The sequence below is a fragment of the Oncorhynchus tshawytscha genome, linkage group LG23 (genome assembly GCF_018296145.1).
Source record: "Oncorhynchus tshawytscha isolate Ot180627B linkage group LG23, Otsh_v2.0, whole genome shotgun sequence".
Lineage (NCBI taxonomy): Eukaryota > Metazoa > Chordata > Actinopteri > Salmoniformes > Salmonidae > Oncorhynchus > Oncorhynchus tshawytscha.
In genome coordinates this window covers 16402108-16424969 of record NC_056451.1, presented here as the reverse complement: position 1 = coordinate 16424969, position 22862 = coordinate 16402108, and the positions used below count along the sequence as shown (strand labels likewise).

The following is a 22862-nucleotide window of genomic DNA, read 5'->3' as shown; positions in this document are numbered from 1 at the left end:
TCTCTGTCTCTGTCTCTGTCTCTGTCCTCTCTGTCTCTCTGTCTCTTCTCTCCCTCTGTCTCTGTCTCTCTCTCCCTTCTGTCTCTGTCTCTGTCTCTCTCTGTCTCTGTCTCTGTCTCTGTCTCTGTCCCTCTCTCTCTGTCTCTCTCTCCCTCTGTCTCTCTCTCCCCTCTGTCTCTCTCTCTGTCTCTCTCTCTGTCTCTCTCTCCCTCTGTCTCTGTCTCTCCCTCTGTCCTCTCTGTCTCTCTCTCTCTCCCTCTGTCTCTGTCTCCCTCTGTCTCTCTCTCTCTGTCCCTCTCTCCCTCTGTCTCTCTGTCTCTGTCTCTCTCTCTGTCCCTCTGTCTCTGTCTCTCTCTGTCTCTCTCTCCCTCTGTCTCTGTCTCTCCTCTGTCTCTCTCTCTCTGTCTCTGTCTCTGTCTCTGTCTCCTCTCCCCTTCTGTCTCTCTCTCTCCCTCTGTCTCTGTCTCTCTCTCTGTCCCTCTGTCTCTCTCTCCCTCTGTCTCTGTCTCTGTCTCTCTCTCTGTCTCTGTCCTTCTGTCTCTCTCTCTCTGTCCCTCTGTCTCTGTCTCTCTCTGTCCTCTGTCTCTGTATCTGTCTCTCTCTCTGTCTCTGTCTCTCTCTTCTCTGTCTCTGTCTCTCTCTGTCCCTGTCTCTGTCTCTGTCTCTGTCTCTGTCTCTCTCTCTCTGTCCCTCTGTCTCTGTCTCTGTCTCTGTCCCCTCTGTCTCTCTCCCTCTGTCTCTCTCTCTCTGTCTCTGTCTCTGTCTCTGTCCCTCTGTCTCTCTCTCTCTCTCCCTCTCTGTCTCTGTCTCTCTCTCCCCTTCTGTCTCTCTCTCCCTCTGTCTCTGTCTCTCTCTCTCCCCTTCTGTCTCTCTCTCCCTCTGTCTCTGTCTCTCTCTGTCCCTTCTGTCTCTCTCCCTCTGTCTCTGTCTCTCTCTCCCTCTGTCTCTGTCTCTCTCTCTCCCTCTGTCTCTCTCTCTCCCCTGTCTCTGTCTCTCTCTCTCTGTCCCTCTGTCTCTCTCCCCTTCTGTCTCTCTCTCTCCCTTCTGTCTCTCTCTCTCCCTCTGTCTCTCTCTCTCTCCCTTCTGTCTCTCTCTCCCTCTGTCTCTGTCTCTCTCCCCCTTCTGTCTCTCTCTCCCTCTGTCTCTCTCTCTCTCCCCTTCTGTCTCTCTCTGTCTCTGTCTCTCTCCCCTCTGTCTCTCTCTCCTTCTGTCTCTCCTCTCTCTCCCCTTCTGTCTCTCTCTCTCCCCTTCTGTCTCTCTGTCTCTCTCTCCCTTCTGTGTCTCTCTCCTCTGTCTCTCTCTCTCCCCCTCTGTCTCTCTCCCTCTGTCTCTCTCTCTCCCCCTCTGTCTCTCTCCCTCTGTCTCTCTCTCTCCCCCTTCTGTCTCTCTCTGTCTCTGTCTCTCTCTCTCCCCTTCTGTCTCTCTCTGTCTCTGTCTCTGTCCCTCTCTCTCCCCTTCTGTCTCTGTCCCTCTGTCTCTGTCTCTGTCTCTCTCTCTGTCTCTCTCTTTCTCTCTGTCTCTGTCTCTCTCTCTCCCCTTCTGTCTCTCTCTCCCTCTGTCTCTGTCTCTCTCTCTCCCCTTCTGTCTCTCTCTCCCTCTGTCTCTGTCTCTCTCTCCCCCTTCTGTCTCTCTCTCCCTCTGTCTCTGTCTCTCTCTCTCCCTCTGTCTCTCTCTCTCCCCTTCTGCCTCTCTCTCTCCCCTTCTGTCTCTCTCTCTCCCCTTCTGTCTCTCTCCCCTTCTGTCTCTCTCTCTCCCCTTCTGTCTCTCTCTCCCTCTGTCTCTCTCTCTCCCCTCTGTCTCTCCCTCCCTCTGTCTCTCTCTCTCCCCCCTTCTGTCTCTCTCTGTCTCTGTCTCTCTCTCTCCCCTTCTGTCTCTCTCTGTCTCTGTCTCTGTCCCTCTCTCTCCCCTTCTGTCTCTGTCCCTCTGTCTCTGTCTCTGTCTCTCTCTCTGTCTCTCTCTTTCTCTCTCTCTCCCCTTCTGTCTCTCTGTCCCTCTGTCTCTCTCTCTGTCTCTGTCTCTCTCTTTCTCCCTCTGTCTCTCTCTCTCTGTCCCTCTGTCTCTGTATCTGTCTCTCTTTCTCTGTCCCTCTGTCTCTGTCTCTCTCTCTCTTTCTCTGTCCCTCTGTCTCTGTCTCTCTCTCTCCCCTTCTGTCTCTCTCTCCCTCTGTCTCTCTCTCTCCCCTTCTGTCTCTCTGTCTCTCTCTCTCCCCTTCTGTCTCTCTCTCCCTCTGTCTCTCTCTCCCCTTCTGTCTCTCTCCCTCTGTCTCTCTCTCCCCTTCTGTCTCTCTCTCCCTCTGTCTCTCTCTCTCCCCCTCTGTCTCTCTCTCCCTCTGTCTCTCTCTCTCCCCTTCTGTCTCTCTCTCCCTCTGTCTCTCTCCCTCCTTCTGTCTCTGTCTCTCTCCTCCCTTCTGTCTCTCTCCCTCCCCTTCTGTCTCTCTCTCCCTCTGTCTCTCTCTCCCCCTTCTGTCCTCTCCCTCTGTCTCTCTCTCTCCCCTTCTGTCTCTCTCTCTCTGTCTCTCTCTCTCTCTCTTCTGTCTCTCTCCCTCTGTCTCTCTCTGTCTTCTGTCTCTCTCTCTCTGTCTCTCTCCCTCCCCTTCTGTCTCTCTCTGTCTCTGTCTCTCTCTCTCTCCCTTCTGTCTCTGTCTCTGTCTCTCTCTCTGTCCCTCTGTCTCTCTCTGTCTCTTTCTCTCTCTCTCCTCTGTCTCTCTCTCTCCCCTTCTGTCTCTCTGTCCCTCTGTCTCTGTCTCTGTATCTGTCTCTCTCTCTGTCCCTCTGTCTCTGACTCTCTCTCTGTCCCTCTGTCTCTGTCTCTCTCTCTGTCCCTCTGTCTCTCTCTGTCTCTCTCTCTCTCCCTCTGTCTCTCTTTCTCTCTCTCTGTCTCTCTCTCCCTCTGTCTCTGTCTCTGTCCCTCTGTCTCTGTATCTGTCTCTCTCTCTCTCTCCCTCTGTCTCTCTCTCTCTCCCTCTGTCTCTCTCTCTGTCCCTGTCTCGGTCTCTCTCTCCCCTTCTGTCTCTCTCTCCCTCTGTCTCTGTCCCTCTGTCTCTGTCTCTGTCCCTCTGTCTCTGTCTCTGTATCTGTCTCTCTCTCTGTCTCTGTCTCTCTCTCTGTCTCTCTCTCTGTCCCTGTCTCTGTCTCTCTCTCTCTGTCCCTCTGTCTCTGTCCCTCTGTCTCTGTCTCTCTCTCTCCCCTTCTGTCTCTCTCTCCCTCTGTCTCTGTCTCTGTCTCTCTCTCTCCCCTTCTGTCTCTCTCTCCCTCTGTCTCTGTCTCTCTCTCCCCTTCTGTCTCTGTCCCTCTGTCTCTCTCTCTGTCTCTGTCTCTCTCTCTCTCCCTCTGTCTCTCTCTCTCTCTCTCTCTCTCTCCTCTCTGTCTCTCTCTGACCCCTTCTGTCTCTCTGTCCCTCTGTCTCTGTCTCTGTATCTGTCTCTCTCTCTGTCCCTCTGTCTCTCTCTGTCTCTCTCTCTCTCCCTCTGTCTCTCTTTCTCTCTCTCTGTCTCTCTCTCCCTCTGTCTCTGTCTCTGTCCCTCTGTCTCTGTATCTGTCTCTCTCTCTCTCTCCCTCTGTCTCTCTCTCTCTCCCTCTGTCTCTCTCTCTGTCCCTGTCTCGGTCTCTCTCTCTCCCTCTGTCTCTCTCTCTGTCTCTGTCTCTCTCTCTGTCTCTGTCTCTCTCTCTGTCTCTGTCTCTCTCTCTGTCTCTGTCTCTCTTCTTTGTCCCTGTCTCTGTCTCTCTCTCTGTCTCTGTCTCTGTCTCTCTCTCTCTCTTTCTCCCTCTGTCTCTCTCTCTCTCCCTCTGTCTCTCTCTCTGTCCCTGTCTCGGTCTCTCTCTCCCCTTCTGTCTCTCTCTCCCTCTGTCTCTGTCCCTCTGTCTCTGTATCTGTCTCTCTCTCTGTCTCTGTCTCTCTCTCTGTCTCTCTCTCTGTCCCTCTGTCTCTCTCTCTGTCTCTGTCTCTGTCTCTCTCCCTCTGTCTCGCTCTCTGTCTCTGTCTCTGTCTCTCTCCCTCTGTCTCTCTCTCTGTCTCTGTCTCTCTCCCTCTGTCTCTGTCTCTGTCTCTGTCTCTCTCTCTGTCTGTCTCTGTCTCCCTCTGTCTCTGTCTCTGTCTCTCTCTCTCTCTCTCTCTGTCTCTCTCTCTCTGTCCCTCTGTCTCTGTCTCCCTCTGTCTCTGTCTCTGTCTCTCTCTCCCTCTGTCTCTGTCTCTCTCTCTCTGTCCCTCTGTCTCTGTCTCCCTCTGTCTCTGTCTCTGTCTCTCTCTCCCTCTGTCTCTCTCTCTCTCTCTGTCTCTGTCTCTGTCTCTGTCTCCCTCTGTCTCTGTCTCTGTCTCTCTGTCCCTCTGTCTCTGTCTCTGTCTCTCTCTCTGTCTCTGTCTCTGTCTCTGTCTCTCTCTGTCCCTCTGTCTCTGTCTCTCTCTCTCTGTCCCTCTGTCTCCCTCTGTCTCTCTGTCTCTGTCTCTGTCTCTGTCTCTCTCCCTCTGTCTCTGTCTCTCTCTCTCTGTCCCTCTGTCTCTCTCTCTCCCTCTGTCTCTGTCTCTGTCTCTCTCTCCCTCTGTCTCTGTCTCTCTCTCTCTGTCCCTCTGTCTCCCTCTGTCTCTGTCTCTGTCTCTGTCTCTCTCTCCCTCTGTCTCTGTCTCTCTCTCTCTGTCCCTCTGTCTCTCTGTCTCCCTCTGTCTCTGTCTCTGTCTCTCTCTCCCTCTGTCTCTGTCTCTCTCTCTCTGTCCCTCTGTCTCTGTCTCTCTCTGTCTCTGTCTCTGTCTCCCTCTGTCTCTGTCTCCCTCTCTCTGTCCCTCTGTCTCTCTCTCTCCCTCTGTCTCTGTCTCTGTCTCTCTCTCCCTCTGTCTCTGTCTCTCTCTCTCTCCCTCTGTCTCTGTCTCCCTCTGTCTCTGTCTCTGTCTCTCTCTCCCTCTGTCTCTGTCTCTCTCTCTCTGTCCCTCTGTCTCCCTCTGTCTCTGTCTCTGTCTCTGTCTCTGTCTCTCTCTCCCTCTGTCTCTCTGTCTCCTCTCTGTCCCTCTGTCTCTGTCTCTGTCTCTGTCTCTGTCTCTCTCTCCCCCTCTGTCTCTGTCTCTCTCTCTCTGTCCCTCTGTCTCTCTCTCTCCCTCTGTCTCTGTCTCTGTCTCTCTCTCTCTCTGTCTCTGTCTCTCTCTCTGTCCCTCTGTCTCCCTCTGTCTCTCCCTCTGTCTCTGTCTCTGTCTCTGTCTCTGTCTCTGTCTCTCTCCCTCTGTCTCTGTCTCTGTCTCTCTGTCCCTCTGTCTCTGTCTCTCTGTCTCTGTCTCTGTCTCTGTCTCTCTCACTCTCTGTCTCTGTCTCTGTCTCTCTGTCCCTCTGTCTCTGTCTCTGTCTCTGTCCCTCTGTCTCCCTCTGTCTCTGTCTCTGTCTCTCCTCTGTCTCTGTCTCTGTCTCTGTCTCTCTCTCCCTCTGTCTCTGTCTCTGTCTCTCTCTCCCTCTGTCTCTGTCTCTGTCTCTCTCTCCCTCTGTCTCTGTCTCTCTCTCTCTCACCCTCTGTCTCTCTCTCTCTCTCTGTCCCTCTGTCTCTGTCTCTGTCTCTGTCTCTCTCTCTCTCACCCTCTGTCTCTGTCTCTGTCTCTCTGTCCCTCTGTCTCTGTCTCTGTCTCTCTGTCCCTCTGTCTCTGTCTCTCTCTCTCTCACCCTCTGTCTCTGTCTCTCTCTCTCTCACCCTCTGTCTCTGTCTCTCTCTCTCTGTCCCTCTGTCTCTGTTTCTGTCTCTGTCTCTCTCTCTCTCACCCTCTGTCTCTGTCTCTGTCTCTCTGTCCCTCTGTCTCTGTCTCTGTCTCTCTCACCCTCTGTCTCTGTCTCTCTCCCTCTCACCCTCTGTCTCTGTCTCTCTCTCTCTGTCCCTCTGTCTCTGTCTCTGTCTCTCTCTCTCTCTGTCTCTGTCTCTCTCACCCTCTGTCTCTGTCTCTCTCTCTCTGTCCCTCTGTCTCCCAGAACACCAGAACTTTGTGAAGCTGCCGTACGCTGGCACCCTGAAGATCAACCTGATTCTGACTGCCTCCATGGTGCGTCTGTTCTACACGCCCGACTACGACTTAAAAACCAGACTGATCCTGGACGGGGGAGAGTTAAAGGTACTGGAACGGCTGATTTAAAATCACTCAAATACTATCCTAATCCTACTCCCTATAGCGCACTGTGGGATGGTAATAATACATTATCACTTATATGTGCTTATGAGAAGGTGGCAGGGTAGCCTAGTGGTTAGAGTGTTGGACTAGTAACTGAAAGGTTGCAAGTTCAAATCCCCGAGCTGACAAGGTACAAATCTGTCGTTCTGCCCCTGAACTGGCAGTTAACCCACTGTTCCTAGGCTGTCATTGAAAATAATAATTTGTTCTTAACTGACTTGCCTAGTTAAATAAAGGTAAAACATTTTTTTTTAAAGTCTTATAATGCATTATACCTGTTGGCTTGAAGTAAAGTGTTACCAAACATTTATATCCAAGTGATTTACTTTTATTTGCCAATAATAAAAGTTGTCTTACAATGTTGAAGTAAAGTGATTGAACTTTTGAACCGACCATGGCTCTTGGTTGATGTTAGGTGCCAGCAGACCTGGATCTGGTGGGGCGGATCTCTCTGGATCCGTCTGTGGTCATCCTGGACCAGGTCAAGGCCAGCGACGTCGGACAGTTCAAGGTCACGGACATACTGGGGTTTCCTGTGTCCAACGTCTACCTGGAAGTGGAGGGTGAGGAGAGGGGGATGAAGGGAGGAGAGGCGAACAGAGGAGAGGAGGAGAGAGGGATGGGAGGATGAAGGAGATGGAGAGGGGGATGGATGGGTGGAGTTGGCCAGCTCAGGGTCATCGACCAACTGGAAACCAATCGGGTGTCTTATGTCTATCAGGCGGTGGAGGGTGAGGAGATGGGAGGGTCAGGGGTTGGAGGGTGAGGAGATGGGAGGGTCAGGGGTTGGAATGTCAATGATGTACTGATACCAAGGAATAATTTATTAACATTATCTCTCCTTTCCTCCCTTCACCTCTTTCTCCTCTCACCTGTCTCCTCCTCACCCCCTCTCCTCTCTCCTGCCTCTATCTCCTCTCCCTTTATCTCTCTCTTCTCTGTGTATCTCTCACCTCCTCTGTCTCTCCCCTATCTCCCCTTCACCACACTCCCCCTCTATATTCTCTCCCTCCCCTCTTTCTCCCTTCTGCCTACTCTCCCTTCCCCTCGCCTCTCTCCAGCCTACAAGCTGCCGTCCCTCTACGTGGCAATCATAGCACTGGTGGGCTTCCTGGTCCTCCTGCTGTTGGTGTGTCTGCTGTCCTGCCTGGTCAAGCAGAAGAAGAGGGCAGCCAAGGCTCGAGCCATCGAGAAGATTGCCCAAAACGCAGGCAAGGAGGACGAGGGAGATGCCTTCAGACAGGTACCACACAGACACAGACACTGGTGATGTCTCAAATGGCACCCTGTTCCCTATATGATGCTCAGCACTTGACATGACATGTATGTGTGGTTTCCAGGTGGTGAAGAACATTACTCAGTTTGAGGAGTCTATAGCCCAGTCCATCGACATCACAGAGAAGTCTCAGAGCACTGAGGTGGACATTAAAGTAAGTATTAGTGAAGCAGTGGTTATTTCTGTCGAGTTGAGGGAATTAATGATAACAACGGAAGGGGAATACTGTCAAAATAGCTGTTAATATCTCCTTGCTCTTCCTCACCTTCTCTCCTGTCTTCACCCTGACCTCGACCCTCTGACCTCTGTGTGTTGACTGCAGGGTCTGGAGGTGTCATCCAAGGAGGTGGCATGTGGTAACCTGGAGACCAGTGACTCAGGGGTGGAGTTTAACACCACTGGCCTCCCATTGGACACTGACACTGACGTCCCCGACCAGATTCCAGAATCAGAGGCTGAGACTGAGAGTGTTGCCTTCGTCCCAGAAACCAAGCCAAGCCCACCCCCGGTTACCAAACCTAGCCCGGTTACCAAAATCAACAAAATCCCTGAACCAGCTCCTGAACCAAAGTTGACCATAACCAAACCCGTTGAGACCAAACTCAGCCCAATCCCAAGCCCGGTCTCCAAGCAGGCTCCAAGCCCCATTGCCAAAACACCTGAACCAGCCAAAACTCCTGAACCGAAAATACCTGAATTGAAAACACCTGAACCAACCAAAACTCCTGATTTGAAAACTCCTGAATTGAAAACACCTGAACCAACCAAAACTCCTGATTTGAAAACTCCTGAATTGAAAACACCTGAACCAGCCAAAACACCTATTGCTGTGTCTCCAAGCCTGGTGTCCCCTAAGCCAACCCCACCCCTGACCCCTGTTTCCAAACCAACTGCACCCCAACCATCAACCCCCGAACCCGCCAAGCTGGTGACACCAACCCCGGAATCCCAAAAGCCTGTGACACCAATCCAGACTCCGATCCCAACCCCAATGCTGAGCCCTGAACCTGCTCCGACCACCAATGGCACACCCGAACCACCAGCACCTGAATCCAAACCTAACACTGCTCTGGCCCCAGTGGGTCTGATCGAAAGTCCTGTCGCCAAGGCAACCCCGCCTAAAACCCCTGAGGTGGAGGTGACCGCCCCAAGTAGTCCAGCCCTTGAGGCCAAAATGGACGCCCCAGCTGAGGAAAACAACGCCACCACCGCAACCTGAGAACAGTCCCTGCACTCCTCCAAGGGAAACCCCACAGACCCATTATCCTTCTCCACCACTGTAGACAGACAATCGAACACTCCCCTTACCAAATAAGGAAGAAATCACTGCTACTATCGAGGCTTCCATTCAACACTTCTAATGCTCGAACATGCTGTAGGTTGTTATGATAGCTAACTCACCTGTACCTAACACTAACATTATCTTTGAGATACTTTTTTCAATTCACAGATACTTTTCACAAGATAGGAAATATAAGCAAGCGAGTCCATTTTGTCAGACGTTTTAGCTGTTGTTGTTTCTTTTTTACATTTCTATGCTGCATACACTTTTTTAGTGTGTAAACTAGAGCATGACTGCCGGTCTGCCAACAAAATCAGTTGCAGAGTTTACAAGTAAATGTTAAACCTAGCTACTTTAGATATGTTTTATTTTGAGGTGTGCAGAATGGTTCCACACCCTTTTACAAAGATATAGGAACTTTAGAATGGCAAGTGAACCGGACTCAATCTAATTCAACTTCATCTATGACCACCTACTCCATTTGTGGAATGATAAAACCTTTGATGATGCCTGCTCTAATCTCAGCATGTGAAAAAACAGACCAAAACAAAAGCACGAACAGCTCATAAATTTGCAACGGACACTTTTTAAATCTCATATGATGAAACCAATGACATGATTTAGCCCCCCCCAAGGACTTATAAATGTGACTATGACATAACGTTCTCGTCAAACTGGATGAATTTAAATCAACTTTCTATCAAACTGGACTGGATTCCTTCCATCTCCTTGTGACATTCTCTATACGTTTTCCTGAAACCTGGGAATCCGAGGATCTGGAATTTTCTTGCTGGTCCTCTGCCGTCCTATAGAAACATCTAGAAAGCTTGAATGATGAAACATCCTGATACAAAAGGAGCATGGCATTATCCCAGCAACACTAATACCTGAATGCTGAACTCTAACATCAATACCTTCTGCTAAACTAAGTCTAACTTTTGTTTAAAATGGATGTCTCATGTGATTGTGCTCCCAACTACGTGAGAGACTGTATTGGTTATAAGGTGTTGGCCAACTCTGACTGTCCCAGTGGATCTCTAGAATCAGATTAATCCAAGAGAAAGAGCTTGTTTTGATCCTTGACCTCACCCCAGGACCTGAAGACCCCAAGGACACACCTCAGCACTTTAAGCAATCCCCAGTAAATCTTGGGAAATGTAGTGCTGATTGTTATTCTGCTGACTACAACTATGAGAGTGGGAGAGGGAGAAGAGGAGGGGTCTGGTGAGTGATGTCATTGGCTTAGTCCTAACGTTTTAAAAAAGAATCCTCCCTCCTCTATGTTCACTTCTGTCCTTCCTTCTGTCCTTCCTTCCTTCTGTACTCCCTCTTTTCCTTCCTCTCTTGCTTGCAGCAGGTGGTGAAGTACAGTATTATGGCATGGTTTCATCTGGCCGATAGATGTAGTTTTACTGTAGGTCCTGCCCTCTTGACTTCTCATTTATAGCTTATGGGTCAGCCTTTATACCCCATGATGACTTATAAAAGTACAGTATGAAAGTATAGTCTTCCCTGAGATAATAGAACAGACACATGTCAGACTATTCCTTGCCTACACACATCTACATGCATTACAGTCGTCTATGAACTACATACTGGAGGCCAACTGTAGATGTACTCCACGGCTCTGATGCCTAGTATGTTGATCTCACAGTACAGTAGACATGTAGTTCTGGTTATTTGCTCCAGCCTAAAACAGACACTTCACAAATTAACCCACTAGCACCCATCCACAGCACTGGATATGGGTGATATGGGTTGATGTGTTCTAATAGCCTACCCTATTGCCATTGGTCTCTCTGACTGCCCTAAAAAGGTCCTGCGAGAACTTCACTAACTATTAACTCACTGTACCACCATCTCCAGGACTGTGCCATGACACCATCTGTCTTTAGTTGCTTGAAGCTATGTTACTCTAGCCTAGATTTACAGTGCAATAAGACTTCGCTGGTGGTTAAAACTCCTGTAGCCGCTATGTGTTACAGGAGGAGGTGTGCAGATACATTTTGCTTAACAAAAGACATCTCTACCTCAGTGTTTTAACTGACCGCCGTGACAAACACCATGAATGGTACATTGAGTTCAGTGGACTACATCTAAAAGCATTTAGGATTTTTAAGAGAAGCACAAATAGGAGCCGTGTTAAATTAACCAACCCATCAATCAGTTGTTGGAACACATAGAAAGTACATTCAACTTCAAACGATGGCCTTTCTCTTTCTAAACACTTCCACAATTCTAAGACGTTTTTTAATGCTAAAATGAATATGAGAATAAAATGAAAGTTAAAAGCCATATGGTAAGATAGTGATATAGATGTTATGATTAGTACAGTATATGAATCATGATGAATACAGTATGAATACTTTAGTGTTTGAGGTGCCTAAATTCTTTGCTATATTGTCAATCAACTGATGTAAGTGATAAAAGGTCAATGATTATGTAAAATTATACCACTGAAGAGATTTGGCCCCACTCTCAATCTCAATCACGATCTCAATCACGATCTCAATCTCGATCGCATTGCTCGTCAAGCTCTGTTGTGTGGAGCCATAACACCCATTTAGGCAATACTAAAAGCAGTGTTTAGCTGTTTCTGCACACACACACACACACACACACACACAAACACTCCCTTATGACGCTGCTGACGAGGTTCAGCATTGTAAATATTGCATGTGTAATGTTTTAAAAGTCTCCTCTCAAAGGTTGAATGTGTTTAGTGTATAGAATGGCCGTTGTATTATACTTGATGATATAAAAAAGCTAATCTAATTTCTCACCTGTGCAAAGCCTACATGCTGATTATTGAATATACTGTACACACACACACTAATCTTCACTAACTTCTAAAATACTAACTTGAACAACTGAAAATGGTAAACACAACTGAATAAGTGCATATTTTTCCGCATCACAGATCTTCAAATAGATCTCTAAAATATTTTGATTGGATTAACTTTTATTAGTACTATTTCAACCCTATGATGATAACACTCACAGTATAACACCCTTACATAACTTATATATATATATTAAAAAAATACAGAATGATCTATGTCACTTTAAAGATAAAGATGTTTATTGCAGCATGTCCACATGATCCACCTCAAAGACAGTATTATTATTCATATTTTTCTGCTTTTATAAAAGCTGTCTGTGTGTATGTGTGTGTGTGTGTGTGTGTGTGTGTGTGTGTGTGTGTGTGTGTGTGTGTGTGTGTGTGTGTGTGTGTGTGTGTGTGTGTGTGTGTGTGTGTGTGTGGAGGATTGATCAGTCATAGTGTTATCTTCATCCTAACGTGTGTGTGTGTGGAGGTTTGATCAGTCATAGTGTTATCTTCATCCTAACGTGTGTGTGTGTGTGTGTGTGTGTGTGTGTGTGTGTGTGTGTGTGTGTGTGTGTGTGTGTGGAGGATTGATCAGTCATAGTGTTATCTTCATCCTAACGTGTGTGTGTGTGTAGGTTTGATCAGTCATAGTGTTATCTTCATCCTAATGTGTCTGTGTCTGTGTGTGTGTGGAGGATTGATCAGTCATAGTGTTATCTTCATCCTAATGTGTCTGTGTGTGTGTGGAGGATTGATCAGTCATAGTGTTATCTTCATCCTAACGTGTGTGTGTGTGTAGGTTTGATCAGTCATAGTGTTATCTTCATCCTAACGTGTGTGTGTGTGTGTGTGTGTGTGTGTGTGTGTGTGTGTGTTTGGAGGATTGATCAGTCATAGTGTTATCTTCATCCTAACGTGTGTGTGTGTGTGTGTCTGTGTCTGTGTGTGTTTGGAGGATTGATCAGTCATAGTGTTATCTTCATCCTAACGTGTGTGTGTGTGTAGGTTTGATCAGTCATAGTGTTATCTTCATCCTAATGTGTCTGTGTCTGTGTGTGTGTGGAGGATTGATCAGTCATAGTGTTATCTTCATCCTAATGTGTCTGTGTGTGTGTGGAGGATTGATCAGTCATAGTGTTATCTTCATCCTAACGTGTGTGTGTGTGTAGGTTTGATCAGTCATAGTGTTATCTTCATCCTAACGTGTGTGTGTGTGTGTGTGTGTGTGTGTGTGTGTGTTTGGAGGATTGATCAGTCATAGTGTTATCTTCATCCTAACGTGTGTGTGTGTGTGTGTCTGTGTCTGTGTGTGTTTGGAGGATTGATCAGTCATAGTGTTATCTTCATCCTAACGTGTGTGTGTGTGTGCGTGTGTGATCGTACCTGAGTGAGTGTGTTGTGCGTGCCCGTGTTGTGTGCGTGTGACACATCATTTTGTATCTGTGTCTAGGTATAACCCTCTAGCCTATGTGTGTGCAATGAGAAAAGAAAATCACAATTTCAGCTGTATGTCGACGTCACATATCCATGCTTAGAAATGATTGTCCTCAATGATCTGCTTATCATCTAACATTTGTTTAGAAAACTCTCTGTGTTTGTCCAGACTCAGTATGTGGTTAACATCACACAAACCTGCACCTCTGAGGTGCTCTACACGGGATGACTCTCATCTTTGATTTAGTGCCTCAAATATGAAATCAAATATTCAATGGCTAGTCAGCCTATATTCTATAAATACACTCCAAGAGGCACCGTTTGGTTTATATGATGTAGGTCTCAGACTAAACAGAGGTAAAGTACTATGTGCAGACCTGACTACCTTATAGGTCTACTGTACTGTATATAAAGACACAACACAGTCAGGAGATACAGAAAATTATAGTCAGGACAGGAAGTGTTTCATATAAAGCACTCAGACACTCAGTCATGATTGGAAGAGTGATAAATGACCTAGTTGCTTGGTATTTGGTTATCAGGGTTTATTTGAATGTGCATTAGCATGAGATGAATAACATATTGAAGTGTATTGTGTAACTTGGTGAGACAGTAACTGTTGTACAACTTGGGAATTCAGTGGCACTGTTTGTATGTAAACAGCAGGTTGAATTCAAAATGGATGCCAAAGCCTCAAACAGTATTTGAGATCTAGCCCTCCTGAAGTGGAACTGAGATGTTGAGATGTGCATGTGGATGAATTTGACATGTTTTATACCACTACTGTATTATAGCGCTTCGCAAAAGAGGGGGTAATGTAACAAACCCACCTCCTAGTGAGTCAACTCTATTTGGAATGGTTGGTTAGTGTCTGGGTCTTGGGACCAGAAGGTTGTGGGTTCAATTCCCCCCCTGGCTGGGACAGACCCCCTCAAATTCACTCCAGTGTTCTCATTGGCATTCCTTGCACTATGTGAGTGATCTCTCTCTGCCCTGATTCTGATTCTGTCTGTTTACTCCTTCTGCTGTGATGGAGTGTGTAGCACTCTGTAGTCTGTTGATCTCCCTCCTCCCTTTTTTCACAACACGACACACAGGCGTTTTGGAAAGGTGTTATTTTCTTTATTTCATGTCTAAAAAAACATAACGAAGAATAAACAAAAGATTATGAGAAAAATATCTAGTGTCCTTTCCTTGTCATTGATTCTGTACTTTTCCAAAGCTTTGAATTTGTCCTAATGTTATTCGGGTAGGCAGGCAGGCCATAACGTGTGTGCACTTAGATTTTACGATCTCATTTCGTGGAGCACTTTTCTCCTAGCTGTCTATCTGGCACACCGTGCATAGTGTGAGATATCATACTAATGGCCGCGCTCACTGAGGAAGCCTTGGTCTCTGTAAATGTAACGGTGTACAGGCCAAGATGGCCCCTCCCTTCAGGGATAGTCCAGAGACCGTTACTGGTCCCGTTGGAGTCTCCCCCTGTGGACGTCCTCCCTGGCCACACCCACCCGCCACGCTGTCTTGCGGCCCACCTCCACGTCAGTCATCTCACTCAATGTCACACATAGTTGTTCTCCCACAGTGTCACACTCTCCAGTGTCACCCTGTGTCCCCCCCCGCCTCTACATTGCTCCCATACCCATGCCACAATAGATACGTCCCAAATGGCACCTTATTCCCTACATAGTGCACTACTTTTTACTAGGGCCCATGGGCCCTGGTCAGAAGTAGTGCACTATATAGGGAATAGGGTGACATTTGGACTGCAGACAGTGTCACAGCTGTGGATGCATGACCACAGTATTTATAGATGGGCCAAAGGTAACATCATTGTGCAGTTAACCCATCCTGTTAAGTCCTGAAGCCCCTGGGTATCTACCCCCATTAGGATACTGACACTTGTTTTAGATACGTTAGTCTTGTTTTTCTACATTCATAACCTATTATGTGACAATATGACAAACATATCACATTCTGATGTTATGAGCACAGACCAAGGTTTTGTGTTTATCTATTTATTTGTGTGTTTAATGCCAATAAAATGTCAATATTCAAACCACAAAGCAAACACCTGAATGCAATGGCATAAACATGAATTGATAGTGCTGTACCATAGAACTGGGTAGGTAGGTAGGTACATGTCAGTGGAGGCTTGTGGGAGGACAGGGTCATTGTATTGGGTGGAATGGAATAAATTGAACAGTATCAAACACATCAAACATATGGAAACCTCGTTGACTCCTTTCCATTGATTCCATTCCATTGCAATTAGCCCGTCCTCCTATAGCTCCTTACACCAGACTCCCCTGGTAAATGTAAATGCATATCATAAACTCATTGGATTTTTAACAGATACAATTTACATCATGCTTCCAGCCAGCTATGAAATTATACCTGAAACACACACTGTATAAAACAAACCATTTCCAAATTCTATCTATCACTCCACCACATCCCCAAACGACATATACTCCAGTACAACCTTGGTTCTCTGTACTCTCATATAGAGGGGCTGAAGAGGTTTAGGGGACCCAGGTTCCTCCCATCGTCCGTGTCACACGGGTTATAGAAGGGGATCAGCGGAACGAACACCGTTTCCATGGAGAATGTGTACAGCGGCGTCATGGTAACAGCGTTATAGAACGCTACTTCTTCCTTCTCACAGTCTAAGAACACTCCGATCCGGACGGGCTTGATGGACACCGGGACCTTGGTGGGTTTGGGGTCTGTACAGGCCAAGATGGCCCCTCCCTTCAGGGATAGGGTCCAGAGACCGTTACTGGTCCCGCTGGAGTCCATCTCCCCCCGGTGGACGTCCTCCCTGGCCACACCCAGCCGCCACGCTGTCTTGCGGCCCACCTCCACCTCCCAGTAATGGCGTCCAGTGATGAAACCTTCTCGGCCCATGACACTGTAGTAGTAGTGGAAGCAGCGGGGGTTGGGGGGCTGCTCCTCCTCCGATGCCTTGGGGATAACTTTGTCCTCCTCAAACCACACAGAAGTGCAGCTGGGGGAGAGTGTGAGGAGGGGGTGGGCTGTCTCTGGGTCAAAGGTCACTTCAGTGATATCTGGGCGGGGGGCTCAGGTGAGTTGCACATTGCATAACAAACAATACTATAACAATACTAATGTCACAGAATGATACGATGTGCATTACTTGGGTACAGGCAGCTCTTCATGTGTTTCCATATCCTGTACTGGATGGGCCCCACAAAGTGTGCTGATCGCACTTCCACATCCACCTGCGGAGGGGGTATGAAAGCCACCTGGGATCTGCAGGGAGAGGGGGATGAGAGAGGGAGAGGTGCAGGGGAGGAGGAGTGCAAAGATGGATGAGAAAAGGATCAAAAATAATGTGAAAGGAAATGATTGGGAAATGAGTGAGAAAGAGAGAAGGTAGAGAGAGTGAAGAAAGAAAGTGGGATTCCAAAGAGAGAACGAGAGGATAGAGCAAGAGGAGAGAAGAAAAAGGGGGTTGCCAAAGAGAGGATACGGAGAGAGAGAGAGAGGGAGAGAGAGAGAGAGAGAGAGAGAGAGAGAGAGAGAGAGGGAGAGAGAAAGAAAGAAAGAGAGAGAGAGAGAGAGAGGAGAGAGAGAGAGAGAGAAAGAAAGAAAGAAGAGAGAGAGAGAGAGAGAAAGAAAGAAAGAGAGAGAGAGAGAGAGAGAAAGAAAGAAAGAAAGAAAGAAAGAAAAAAAGAAAGAAAGAAAGGAGGGAGGGAGGGAGGGAGGGAGGGAGGGAGGGAGGGAGGGAGGGGGAGGGAGGGAGGGAGGGAGGGAGGGAGGGAGGGAGGGAGGGAGGGAGATGCCAAACGTAAAATGAGAGATTATGGCCGATCAGGAGAAGAGAGTGATTTGTGACACGAGACATAGATGGAGTCACAATCAGTTAAATAATGAAATATAAACACTTGCCTTTTCAAGAGGTCTTGAATCTCCTTCAGAGAGAAAAAGGGAGTGGTCATTACAGTAGTGAAAGACTTAAAGCACTCAAAACAACATTACACATAACACTGTATTTTTTCCACTGACAATGGTGCCCAATAAAAATGAATATTCCATTTGTTTTCCATCAGAAAACAAATCACAATAGTGCCTTCGTGTACTCAATAGACAGTTGATATTCTCTCTCAGTCATTGTTTGGTGCCGAACCTCAGCTAGTCCTCCAAGACTGCACTGTGTGTTGCTTTCTGTCCACCAACCTTTTAATGGGAAATTGATTTAGACCTGCGACAGCAGGCAAGTAGACTCTTTAGCCAATGATTGATCAAATTAGTGCCAGAAGAGAAGGCAATAAGCTGACACGGTGGTCCTTGAGGATTGCAATGTCAGCGTAGGCTAGCTGTTGTGGAAGCTGAAAGCAGCATCCAGTAGATTCTGTGGAGGTACTCCAAGCTTCTCATTCCCCTGACCCTCCCCAAATCACTCCCTCCCTTCTGCCATTCATCACATTCTCTGTAACACTTTGCTCTCCAACCTTTCATCATAAGACCTGGATGACGGTGTCGTAATAATGACATAAGAGATTTGTTTCATCTTATGATCATTGACGGTGGCAACTCTCCTCATGGAGAGCTACTGCAGTGTGAAGGCTTTAGTTCCAGCCCTGCACTAGATTTACATGAGCATTTGAGTAATTTAGCAGACGCTGTTATCCAGAGCGACTTATAGTTAGTGGATTTATCTAAAGATAGCTAGGTGGGACAACTACATATCACAGTCATAGTAAGTACATTTGTTCTCATTAAAGTGGCTATCAGCAGTCAGAGCTAGTAAGAGCGAAAGTCAAGTGTTCCCAAAAGGCTATTATTAGGGGGTGAAGGAGGTGTGAGGAGGGGTTGCAAGGGGTGTGGTGTGGGAATAAACCTTTGGTGAAACCTAAAAATAACACAAATGCAAACTAATATACAAAACATTAAGAACATCTGCTATTTCCATGACATAGACTGACCAGGTGAATCCAGGTGAAAGCTATGATCCCTTATTGATGTCACGTGTTAAATCCACTTCAGTCAGTGTAGATGAAGGGGAGAAGACCGGTTAAAGAAGGATTTTGAAGCCTTGAGACAATTGAGATATGGACATGGTGTTCTTAATGTTTTGTACACTCAGTGTATATACAGTAGAACACATTTTTTCATGTTGTACCAAGTAGATTTTTCACTCTGGAATGACCTATCCAAATTTCTTCAATTGGGTTATAAGCTAATGAAATGTCCTGTTAATCAAGATATTACATTGGTTCCATAACATGAAACTCCAAACACTTTCTTTACATAATATTTCCACATTAACTGGTTACGATATTGTAACCAAATGGTAACCATCTCATCAATAGACACCTTTCCATGCACTTTAGTATCACAGTTCTTAAGCAGATATCATTTAAGTTTCAGTGCTGGCAGAAAATATATAATCATTAAAAAAACAGAACACATTACCTGGAATGAAATTCACTCTCACGGGTGGCCAACAATAACAAACAGAATGTCATGCCCCCAATAGGCCATGCCTCCAACAATTCTGTTAGGCTGCCACTGCTACATTGCTCCCACCACTATGCAACATTGATGCACATGAGGTGTTGAAAGCAATTTAGAAGCTTTCATTCAATTTTTAAAAAATCACATTGATCTGTCAAATTCGTTATTTGATTTCAGGCAAATTGAATAGAACATGTTGAACGAACCAAAGCTTAATTTTGGATCATACCATTTAGAAAAAGCACAGTGTAGAGGTGCAGTGCTAGAACAATAGCCTGAACACCCTAACTCACTCACTTTGAGCAGTTTGGGACTATCCTCCTCGGCCAGTTTGTTGTTTAGCGTGGCAATGCCTCTCTCCAGATCTCTTCCCTGCATGGCAATCTTCTTCTCCCTCTCCCTAAGCAGCTTCACCCTCTTCTCTTTCTCCTTCTTCAGTCGCTCCATGTCCATGGTCTCCTCTTCGTCCAGGAAGCGATGGAGGTTCTGGAACTCAGCTCGGACCTCCCGTTCCAGATTATCAAAGCATCTCTGAGAGATAGACAGAGAGACAGACTTTACTATTTCGTGTAGTAGGTTTTACTAAATTTTGTTACTACATAGTGGGTAGTAGAAGGTTACTATCCTGGTTGGGAGAGACAGATTTTTCAGCTTTAGCCAACACGCATCAATTACAGTATGTTCATTTTAATGCTAAATATGTAAATACTACAAAATACTTATCATAATGTTGCTGGATAACATTTCTCACCCCTATCAGTCAAAATGCTTGTAATATTACTGACACACTAATACATTCACAGATGATCATATTCAGGACTGAATGAAATAATCAAAGGAATAAGCCATGAAAAGTAAATGACAGTGGTAAACGATGCATTGGCAGCCACCACCGTACCTCTACACCAACAGACCATATGTACGTCTCTCTCTCTGCCTCCCAGCACTCGTCTACCTCATGCTTTATTCTTTTAATAGCCTGGATCAGCTTCTCCTGTAACACGCACACAGACAAACATGAGGGGAGAGGAGAGAACGGAAAAACAGAGAAACAATGTCAAATAGTGACAGAATAGTGACTTAAGTTATTTAACAAAAGAGTAAGTTCAGCATGCATGTATATAGATAATAGTTTTTCCTATGAGTTTAGAAGTCATTTATTTATTGAACATGATGTTGTTGTGCCATTGAAAATGTACTTAAAAAATGTCCCATCGATATAGCCTATTAGATTTTATGGGAGAGCCTTTTCCCAAACATAATCTCTTTCATAATGAATGTAACTTTCTATTGGCTGACTTCCCTTTAGACATAAACCCAAGGGTGAAATGATAAACTGTGCAGCTTACCTTATGGTCAGGGAGAAGGCTTTTATTGCAGTTGTTGTTGGTATCTTTTATGTGATTTTTGTACATTCCAATTTCTCCTAACGAGACCGGAAAGCAAACAAGGGACTCTTGGTGTAATAAAAGAGAGGGAGAGAGTAAAGATGAAAGAGGGAGGGACAGTGACAGAGAATTGAAGGACATGGAAAGAGACAATTATAAATTAGAGAGAGATAGACAGAGAGATAGAGATAGACAGAGAGAGACACAGATCAACAGAGACAGAGAGAGACAGATAGACAGAGAGCAGATGTGGAGAGAGAAACCAATAGGAAGAGATACCCTCTCTGAGGTCATCAAAACAATTAGCATGAAGAGAGAATGAGTGTCATACATACAGCCAACCAGCCAGATGGAGATTCATCTAGAAACAATTAAACTGACAAGGGTCACCATCAAATACCATCCGACAGCAGCCTTCTCCCTCTCTCTCCAAACGCAGCTTGGCTGAAGACTAGGGTCCATTAACACTGAGGAGAAACAGAGGGAGGGAGGCAGGGAGGGAGGGGGGGAAGGAGCCGCAGCTGCTGGCCAGGATGGACCGGCAGGCAGCAGCGATTTATGGCATTACATGGTGGAGAAGATTCTATTTCTGTCTGCTGTTCTGGAAACAAAAGAGGGAATCGGTCAGGGGATAGAATCAGGCAGTGGGTCGGGGATGTAGGGGGATATTTGTTTTTCATAGGGAGGGGTTTGCCTGGAAGGGATAGGAGAGAGAGGCTGTGTATTTATTTTGGTAGGTCTATGTTGGTTTTGTACTAATGTAACTAGGGCGTATGAAGAGGGCAGTATGACAACTGTAACTGTTGGTGTTAAAACTGAACATAAATATTGGTAGATGTAGGGCAAACTGAGGTCAGTTTCCATCTGTTCTTCCTTCTCTTCCTGACATAAAGATTATGACTATTTTGCAACAAAGCATCCTTCACTCATGCTGCCAAACATACCCTCGTATAACTGACTATCCAACCGATCCTTTACTTCAGCAATGTAATTTATAAAATAGCCTCCACCACTCCACTCAGCAAATTGGATGCAGTCTATCACAGTGCCATCTGTTTTGTCACCAAAGCCCTACCCACCACTGAGACCTGTATGCTCTCATTGGCTGGCCCTCGCTTCATATTCGTCGCCAAACCCACTGGCTCCAGGTCATCTAGAAGTCTTTGCTAGGTAAAGCACCACCTTATCTCAGCTCAATGGTCACCATAGCAGCACCCACCCGCGCGCTCCAGCAGGTTTATTTCACTGGTCACCCCCAAAGCCTATTCCTCATTTGGCCGCCTTTCCTTCCAGTTCTCTGCTGCCAATGACTGGAACAAATAGCAAAAATCACTGAAGCTGGAGACTCATATCTCCCTCACTAACTTTAAGCATCAGCTGTCAGAGCAGCTCACTGATCACTGCATCTGTACATAGCCCATCTGTAAATATCCCATCCAACTACCTCATCCCATATTGTTATTTATTTATTTATTTGCTCCTTTGCACCCCAGTATCTCTACTTGCAGATTCATCTTCTGCACATCTATCACTCCAGTGTTTAATTGCTAAATTGTAATTACTTCGCCACTACGGCCTATTTATTGCCTTACCTCCCTAATCTTACCTCTTTTGCACACACTGTATATAGATTTCTTCCTATTGTGTTATTGACTGCATGTTTGTTTATTCCATGTGTAACTCTGTGTTGCTGTTTGTGTCGCACTGCTTTGCTTCATCTTGGCCAGGTCACAGTTGTAAATGAGAACTTGTTCTCAACTGGCCTACCTGGTTAAATAAAGGTGACATTAAACATTTTAAAAAAGAGTGGGGGAGCACTGGTATAAAAGCAAGCAGTCAGCATTTTCTCTCGCAATATTCTCCCCCTCAGAGACAAACACACATACTGCCCCCCCCCCCACACACACACACACTTTCTCCTTGCCTCCCTCTCTCCCATTCTAATACACACACATGCACACATGCACACACACACAGCCTGGCTGGTTGGCTGTGGGTGTATGTGCAGAGGTAGCATTACTCATCTCTGGAATGTTCCTCATCTATAATTCATTGTCCTGGGTCCTGACGATGTGACTGCTGTGTGCTCTGCTGAAGTGAGCAAGCTGCACCTTCAGCACCATAAACCAAACCACTGTAGTCTACTCCAGTACTGTGGGTGGACAGAATACAGAACACTAGCACAATGCATTATTATGAATATTACTCACATACAGAGGTGCACACACTGAACATGATTCACTTGTTGTAATAGGCAACAGAACAATTCTCTATAGGAAATGCGGCTGCTTTCGTATCCCATATATTTCTGTATACAAGGCCATCTTGTTTGAGCCATAATCATTGGTTGATAAGGCCTATTGTTCATGGGTATGAATAGGTCTCACACTCCATAAAATAGCCTAGATCCCTCATTTATGTATTTCATTTATGTGACCGCTGTAGGGGTTAGATGATTTTCCTTCATTCTGGTTCTATGTCTGGCCCCGCCCACTGTTTCAAAAGTCACTTTCAGGAGCTTGAAAATGACAACCAACTAGTGGCGAGGTGAGGTTTTAATGGGTGCCACTGTAGGGTTAGTTGGTAGGGTTTCTTCCCCTTTCCCCGTCCTTTTCTCTTCCCTTTTACATCACAAAGTGTAATGAACTCACACTCCAGTAGGCGGAAATACAAGGGTTGAAAAGAGAAATACATGAATAGGGAGGTTGTGACAAATTGTCAAAGACTCCAGCCACACTAGTCATAGACTGTTCTCTCTGCTACAGCACGGCAAGCGGTACTGGAGCGCCAAGTCTAGGTCCAAAAGGCTTCTAAACAGCTTCTACCCACAACCCATAAGACTCCTGAACATCTAGTCAAATGGCTACCCAGACTATTTGCAGTGCCCCCCCCCCCCCCCCTTTTACACCACTTCTACTCCCCGTTGTCATCTATGCATAGTCACTTTAATAACTCTACCTACATGTACATATATTACCTCAAATAGCTGGTGCCCCTGCACATTTACTCTGTATTGGTACCCCCCCTGTATATAGTCTC

At 46.3% G+C, this 22862-nt stretch overlaps 2 protein-coding genes across 5 annotated transcripts in view; one reads left to right on the top strand and one right to left on the bottom strand.

Moving 5' to 3' along the window:
* Window positions 1-14130, top strand: part of si:dkeyp-77h1.4 — a 33859-nt gene extending 19729 nt beyond the window's left edge. For both annotated transcript variants that reach the window (XM_042304729.1, XM_042304728.1), the window contains exons 7-11: window positions 5933-6072; window positions 6545-6692; window positions 7191-7372; window positions 7470-7559; window positions 7728-14130. In XM_042304729.1, coding sequence (XP_042160663.1) covers window positions 5933-6072; window positions 6545-6692; window positions 7191-7372; window positions 7470-7559; window positions 7728-8624 — 1457 coding nt within the window. In that variant the 3' untranslated portion in view covers window positions 8625-14130. The remainder of the gene's footprint in view (window positions 1-5932; window positions 6073-6544; window positions 6693-7190; window positions 7373-7469; window positions 7560-7727) is intronic.
* On the bottom strand, window positions 12086-20914 carry LOC112238347 (zinc-binding protein A33). Of its 3 annotated transcripts, none has more exons than XM_042304731.1 (7): window positions 20159-20914; window positions 19785-19891; window positions 19334-19429; window positions 18733-18966; window positions 16867-16889; window positions 16112-16227; window positions 12086-16022 (listed from the first exon to the last, which is right to left on the bottom strand). In XM_042304731.1, exons 2-7 carry the CDS (start codon window positions 19848-19850, stop codon window positions 15454-15456), a joined length of 1104 nt encoding a protein of 367 aa, XP_042160665.1. In that variant the 5' UTR covers window positions 19851-19891; window positions 20159-20914; the 3' UTR covers window positions 12086-15453. The 3 variants fall into 3 exon arrangements, with proteins under 3 accessions (XP_042160665.1, XP_042160666.1, XP_042160664.1); XM_042304732.1 differs by having other exon boundaries at window positions 19785-19861; XM_042304730.1 differs by having other exon boundaries at window positions 19785-20914.
* Between the last annotated feature and the right edge of the window lie 1948 nt (window positions 20915-22862).